This window comes from Bos grunniens, chromosome 7 (genome assembly GCF_055505025.1).
Source record: "Bos grunniens cultivar Pamir isolate PY7600 chromosome 7, Bosgru_T2T1.0, whole genome shotgun sequence".
Lineage (NCBI taxonomy): Eukaryota > Metazoa > Chordata > Mammalia > Artiodactyla > Bovidae > Bos > Bos grunniens.
In genome coordinates this window covers 13513544-13521367 of record NC_141171.1, presented here as the reverse complement: position 1 = coordinate 13521367, position 7824 = coordinate 13513544, and the positions used below count along the sequence as shown (strand labels likewise).

General features: G+C 40.2%; 1 protein-coding gene across 1 annotated transcript; it reads left to right on the top strand.

Moving 5' to 3' along the window:
- The first annotated feature begins 5675 nt into the window (after positions 1 to 5675).
- Positions 5676 to 6653, top strand: LOC147368487 (olfactory receptor 7G1-like). Its single transcript, XM_086409158.1, has one exon. It carries the CDS (start codon positions 5676 to 5678, stop codon positions 6651 to 6653), a length of 978 nt encoding a protein of 325 aa, XP_086265284.1.
- Positions 6654 to 7824: the final 1171 nt, after the last annotated feature.

The following is a 7824-nucleotide window of genomic DNA, read 5'->3' as shown; positions in this document are numbered from 1 at the left end:
TTGTCTCTTCTGCTTTGTACTGGCATTTCTAGAATGAACCAGAGTAACAGAATGTCAGGTGAACCAGAAAGCCTGACTCTTGTCCCACCAACTTATTCTAAAATGACTAGATAACATAGTGGCTAAGGGAATTTTAACTTGAGGTTGAAACCAACTTCCTGTTTGCTTGGCTCAGTGATGTTTCACAAATGAGTCCCATTTCCTAGTCCTGTTTTCCTCCATGCACTCCTTAAGAAGCTAATGGAGGCAGGAAATATACTGATATCATTGGAACATCAAAAAAAGAAATGTGGAAATTTTGGATATGTCAGGGAGAGGATCTAATAAATTTGTGGACGTAAGAACCTTGATTTAGCTCGATCTTATGGTTGGGGCCAAAAAAGGTCCATATAGTGAAAACTATGGTTTTCCAGTAGTCATGTACAGATGTGAGAATTGGACCATAAGGAAAGCTTAATGCCAAAGAATTGATGCTTTCGAACTCTGATGTTGGAGAAGACTCTTGAGAATCTCTTGAATTGCAAGGAGATCTAACCAATCAATCCTAAAGAAATAAACCCTGAATATGCACTGAAAGGGCTGATACTGAAGCTGAAGCTCCAATACTTTGGCCACCTGATGGGAAGAACCGACTTACTGGAGCTATGATGTTGGGAAATATTGAAGGAAAAAGGAGAAAGGGTTGGCAGAGGATGAAATGGTTAGAGAGCATCCCTGACTCAATGGACACAAATTTGAGCAAACTTCAGGAGACAGTAAAGGACAGAGGAGCCTGGCGTGCGTGCTGCCATTCATGGGATCACAAAGAGTCAGACACGACTTAGTGACGAACAACAACAGAACTGCATCCCAGGCTCAAGCCTACTGTGAGACATGTGGAGATTTGTATGCACTGCATATTTCTTTTTACATGTGATATTGCTTTTGAATATCTTTTGTAGTTTGTTTTTTTATGGGGGCAGGGTGTGAACACAAGTGCTTAATTTTAATGCAGTGCATTTGTCAATACTTTCCATAATGATTTGTACTCTCTAGAGTAAAAATACAAATCACCTTGGAAAATTAACTAGTATTGTTGTGTTCCATAATATGCTGATATTCTAATTTGTAAACCTACTGGTCTCGCATATTTTTACCACTTGCTTCAGCAATTAGGTTAGTTTTGTTTTCTTTCATGTTGTATTTATCAGCTGCCTTTTCTGATGTGTCACATAATAAAATAAATATTATTTATGCAGCAAAAATGAACTCATTTCCAATACTCTGGACTTGTACATGTATGCTGTATCTTTTCCAAAATATATGTTCTTCCTGATGCTGGAAGTTTCATTTCTTTGTAGCTAGTTTTCTGGTGTTATAGATAAATCATTTTGAATAGTGTCTTATATGTTTCTGGTGTTAATGAGAGTGTTTTGTAATTGGGATGGAAATACTGGGTATTAGAGATATCAAGTCTCCTTTGGGTAGTTCCAATAAGCTTTTCTTTGGACAAATAGACATACACTGGAAAGTACTAGTGATCTATTTCATCACAAATGTTTTCAAAAATACTGACAGTCTAATGGGTATAAAAGTGATTTCATTAATTCACGTGTGTCTTATTATTAAATGGTTGATATTATCTTCATATACTTCTTTCCTATCTGTTAAATTTCTGCTTGTGGTACTTCTGCTGAGTTCCTTCCCTTTTCATAATTGATCCATGTGACTTTGTATTACCAGGTTATTATTTTCACCTGAATGCACTGCAGTTTTTTTCACATGTGTTTTTGCTTTTGGATATCTTTTTTTTTTTAGGTTTTTTTGGGGGGACAGGGTATGAATGTAAGGGCTTAATTTTAGTGGAGTGCATTTGTCAATACCTTCCATAATGGTTTGTGCTCCCAGATGTTTTTTATAAATCCCAGGGTTACTTCAATCTGAGGGATTCATCATTTTGGCTTTTATATTTGAAACAAACCCTTCCTGGAATTTAATTTTGCCTTGATGTGAGGCAGAGATCCAAATTCATTTTTCTATCCCTGAATAAACTGTCCATTTATGTGTGGTCTTAGGCTGGACTCTACATTATCATCAGCAAGTCATATTTACTCCTGTACCAATTTTATAGGTCTTAATTATTGTAGCAAACCATTCAGCTAAAGAGCTTCCTTGATGGCTCAGATGTTGAAATCTGCATCTCCCTTTTTTGAACTTTTTATTTTACACTGGAGTAGAGCCGATTAATGGGCTTCCCAGGTGGCACAGTTGTAAAGAATCTGCCTGCAATGCAGGAGACCCAAGTTCAATCTCTGGCTCAGGAAGATCCCCTGGAGGAGGAAATGGCAACCCACTCCACTATTCTTGCCTTAATCCCATGGACAGAGGAGCCTGGCAGGCTACAGTCCATTGGATCACAAAGAGTTGAACATGACTGAGCACACACAGAGACAGAAAGTGAAGAAAACTACTAATACATATTGAAGCTATTTTGATAAATTAGAAAAGATGGCCATGATATACTAATTGATCAGAGATGGTATTGTCACAGAGAATATATTGCAATGAATAAAATTTGTGTGAAAAACACATGGTCAAGATTAAGATTCAGGAAACATGAAACCCTGAAATTTTTGTGGGTTTTTTTTTTACATGACCCAATCAAAAAATGCGCTAAAGAACTAAATAGACATTTCTCCAAAGAAGGCATACAGATGGCTAACAAACACATGAAAAGATGCTCAACATCACTCATTATCAGAGAAATGCAAATCAAAACCACTATGAGGTACCATTTCATGCCAGTCAGAATGGCTGCGATCCAAAAGTCTACAAATAATAAATGCTGGAGAGGGTGTGGAGAAAAGGGAACCCTCTTACACTGCTGGTGGGAATGCAAACTAGTACAGCCACTATGGAGAACAGTGTGGAGATTCCTTTAAAAACTGGAAATAGAACTGCCTTATGACCCAGCAATCCCAATGCTGGGCATACACACTGAGGAAACCAGAATTGAAAGAGACACATGTACCCCAATGTTCATCGCAGCACTGTTTATAATAGCCAGGACATGGAAACAACCTAGATGTCCATCAGCAGATGAATGGATAAGAAAGCTGTGGTACATATACACAATGGAGTATTACTCAGCCATTAAAAAGAATACATTTGGATCAGTTCCAATGAGGTGGGTGAAACTGGAGCCTATTATACAGAGTGAAGTAAGCCAGAAAGAAAAACACCAATACAGTATGCTAATGCATATATATGGAATTTAGAAAGATGGTAACAATAACCTTCTATACGAGACAGCAAAAGAGACACTGATGTATAGAACAGTCTTTTGGATTCTGTGGGAGAGGGAGAGGGTGGGATGATTTGGGAGAATGGCATTGAAACATGTATAATATCATATATGAAATGAGTCACCAGTCCAGGTTTGAGCACCATACTGGATGCTTGGGCTGGTGCACTGGAACGACCCAGAGGGAGGGGAGGGGAAGGAGGAGGGAGGAGGGTTCAGGATGGGGAACACGTGTATACCTGTGGCGGATTCATGTTGATATATGACAAAACCAATACAATGTTGTAAAGTTAAAAAAAAAAAAAATATATATATATATATATATAAACAAGTATGTTTTTAAAATGTTACTTGTGTAATACATAGCATATATTTTATAAGTAATTATAATATACAAAACATAATATAGCTTATTATATTATAGGATTATATATAGTATAGATTAGTATAATATACTAAGCATTATAGAATTATATCCTTGGTCTTTAAGGATTGGCACAGTACTGGGATCACAGTGATAATAAAATTGCTTGACTAATGAGGAGCTTTGGAAATTGATCCTCTAGGGAGTACAGAGATTGTGCTCTGCCTGTGACCGCCCCAATCAACAGTCCTTTCCCTGAAAAGCAGTAACACACCTGAGCCTCCTTCCATAGATGACCCTTCTTGCCTTGGAGCCTGGTGGCTCACTCAGTTCCTCTGCCCCTCCTGAATACAGATCTGTATGGAACATTCGGCAGAAATGTCAACCATCATTCCACTGTGATGCCACTCAGGTAACCTAATGTCCCTCAGTAAGATTTGGAAATGAGGACAGGTGTCTCGCTATACTTATCCAAAGGAAGCTATGAGGAAAGAATATACATCAGATGATTAGAAATAAGCTACTCCAGGCCTCCTGCCTGTCTCTCATTTTCTTCTCAAGTTTCCTTGCACTTTGCACCAGTATTAAAATGCATCTCATTGACTAATGTTGTAGTCACTCTCTACTATAACCAAAACCATTTCCTCTTGAGTTGAAATCTGCACCCCCCTTTTCTGAACTTTGTACTTTATACTGGAGTAGAGCCGGTTAATGGGCTTCCCAGGTGGCACAGTGGTAAAGAATCCACCTGCAACGCAGCAGACCCAAGAGACATGGTTTCCATCTCTGGGCTGGGAAGATATCTGGGAGAATGAAATGGCAACCCACTCCAGTATTCTTGCCTGGAAAATCCCATGGAGAGGGGAGCCTGGCAGGCTAGAGTCCATGGAGTCATAAGAGAGTTGGACCCAACTGAGCATGGCCACATGCACACACACACAATGTAGTCACCGTTTAAGGTGGACGGCAAAGGGACTCAGTCATGTATATACATATATCCATTCTTCCCACAACTCCCTTCCCATCTAGGCTGCCACATAACATTGAGCAGAGCCCCTATGGTACACAGTAGGACCTTATGGTTATTTACAAAACAGAAACAGATTCACAGACTTAGAGAACACACTTATGTTTGCTAAGGCAGAAGAATGAGAGGAAGGGACTGTTAGGGAGTTTGGAATCAATATGTACACACACTCTACTTCAAATCTGCATTTCTTAAAATAGGATAACTATTAAAATGTTTCCAACATTCATTTGTAATCTTGTTGGGGTATGGGGTGGGTGGACAGGAAGTTCAGTAAAGTTTATCTTATCTTCTCATTCGATTCTTGACATTTGTAATTATTGTTCAGTCGCTACGTCGTGTCCAACTCTTTGCTACACTATGGACTGCGGCAGGCCAGGCTTCCCTGTCCTTCACTGTCTCCTGAGGTTGGCTCAAATTCATCTCCATTGAGTCAGTGATCGTATCCAACCAACTTATCCTCTGTTGCCCCCTTCTCCTCCCATCCTCTATCTTTCCCAGCATCAGAGTCTTTTCCAAGGAGTCGGCTCTTCACATCAGGTGGCTAAAATGTTGGACCTTCAGCTTCAGCATCAGTCCTTCCAGTGAATATTCAGGGTTGATTCCCTTTAGGATTGACTGGTTTGATCTCCTTGCTGTCCAAAGGACATCAAGGTTATTGACATACCTATGTATTATTTCAGTTTCCTGGCTCTGAGGTCTCTGGGAATCTAGACAGAATATTCAGCTGCCTCCCTAGTCTCTCTTTAGAAAATTACCAAATGTCTCAAATAATCTAAATAGTATAGTTGGGGTATTATGAAAAGTGACTACCCCTTAAGCCCCTATGGGAATTAACAATGGATGATATCTGCTGTATCAGGTTCAGTTTTTTAAAAAAAGTAACGGAATAATATGTATTCAGAAGGAATGTTTCTTATTCTTCTCTGTCTCCATCTCATCCCAAGATAGTGTTTGCCTTTTTGTGATCCTCCTGCTAGTGCAGAAAACCCACATATGATATGTTGTCAGTTTCCATCCTTCTCACCAGATTTTTCCACAACATGGGACCCAGAAACAAAACAGGAATTTTAGAATTCCTTCTTATGGAAGTGACAGAAGATCCGGAACTGCAGCCACTCCACTTCATTCTGTTCCTGTTCATATACCTGGTTACCATTCTGGGAAACCTGCTCATCATCATGGCTGTCATCTCTGACTCCCACCTCCACACCCCCATGTACTTCTTTCTCTACAACTTGTCCTTTACTGACATCTGTTTAAGCACAACCACGATCCCAAAGATGCTAGTGAACATCCAAACACAGAATCAGAGCATCGCATATACAGGCTGCCTCACCCAGCTCTGCTTCATCCTAGTCTTTGTTGGTTTGGAAAATAGTCTTCTCGCAGTAATGGCCTATGACCGGTATGTGGCCATTCGTCACCCACTGAGGTACATGGCCATCATGAACTTCCCCCTCTGTGGCCAGCTGATTCTATTCTCCTTGTTTATTAGCATCGTGGTTGCCCTTCTTCACAGTCTGATGGTGTTGCAGCTGACCTTTTGCACAGATCTGGAAATCCCCCTCTTCTTCTGTGAAGTTGTTCAGGTCATCAAGCTTGCATGTTCTGATACCCTCATTAACAATATCCTGATATATTTGGCAACTAGCATATTTGGGGGTATTCCTGTGTGTGGAATCATTTTCTCTTATATTCAGATAGTGTCCTCTGTCTTGAGAATGCCATCAGCAAGTGGAAAGTATAAAGCATTTTCCACCTGTGGGTCTCACCTCTCAGTTATGTCCTTATTCTATGGGACAGGTTTTGGGGTGTATATTAGTTCTGATCTTACTAACTCTTCCAAAAACACTGCCGTGCTTTCAATGATGTACACCGTTGTTCCTCAAATGATGAACCCCTTCATTTATAGCCTGAGGAACAGGGACATGAAAGGAGCTCTGAGAAAACTCATCGTTAGGACTTCTTTTCTGTGATTGTCTCTTGTGCTTTGTACTGGCATTTCTAGAATGAACCAGAGTCACAGAATGTCAGGTGAACCAGAAAGCCTGACTCTTGTCCCACCAACTTATTCTAAAATGACTAGGTAACATAGTGGCTAAGGGAATTTTAACTTGAGGTTGAAACCCAACTTCCTGTTTTCTTGGCTCAGTGATGTTTCACAAATGAGTCCCATTTCCTAGTCTTGTTTTCCTCCATGCACTCCTAAGAATCTAATGGAGACAAGGGATATACTGATATTAATGGAACATCAAAAGAAGAAATGTGGAAAATTTGGATATGTCAGGGAGAGGATCTAATAAATTTGTGGACATAGAGCCTTGATTTTGCCTGATCTCTTGGTTGGTTCTGAGAAAGATCTATATAGTCAAAGCTATGCTTTTTCACCAACTCAGTGGACATGAGTTTGAGCAAACTTTAGGAGATATGAAGGACAGGGAAGCCTGGCATGCTGCAGTCCATGATGTCTCAAAGAGTCAGACAAGATTTAATGACTGAAAGATAACAAATGGTTTTTCCAACAGTCACGTGCAGATGTGAGACTTGAACCATACAGAAGGCTGAATACCGAAGAATTGATGCTTTCAAACTGTGGTGTTGGAAAAGACTCTTGAGAGTTCCTTGGACTGCAAGGAGATCAAAGCAGTCAATCCCAAAGGAAATCAACCCTGAATATTCATTGGAAGGACTGATGCTGAAGTTGAAGCTCCAATGCTTTGGCTACCAGATGGGAAGAGCTGACTCACTGGAGTTGGGATGCTGGGAAAGATTGAAGGCAAAAGGAGAAGGGGGTCAGCAGAGGATGAAATGGTTAGATAGGCTCACTGACTCAATGGACACAGATTTGAACAAACTTTTGGAGACAGTAAAGGCCAGAGGAGCCTGGTGTGCTTCAGTTCATGGGGTCACAAAGAGTTGGACACAATTTAGTGACTGAACAACAACAGAACTGCATCCACGGTCAAGCCTGCTGTAAAACATGTGGAGAGCTGTTCTTGCAAATTCCAACTCACTCATTCCTGATACCCACCACAGATAAACTGTATGTGTGCCTGGCAACACCAACACCCACCACAACTCAGTTTTCTGACCTCTGTAATTGCTAAATTGTTGCTATCTCAGTGGTTAGGGATGATTACAAGACAT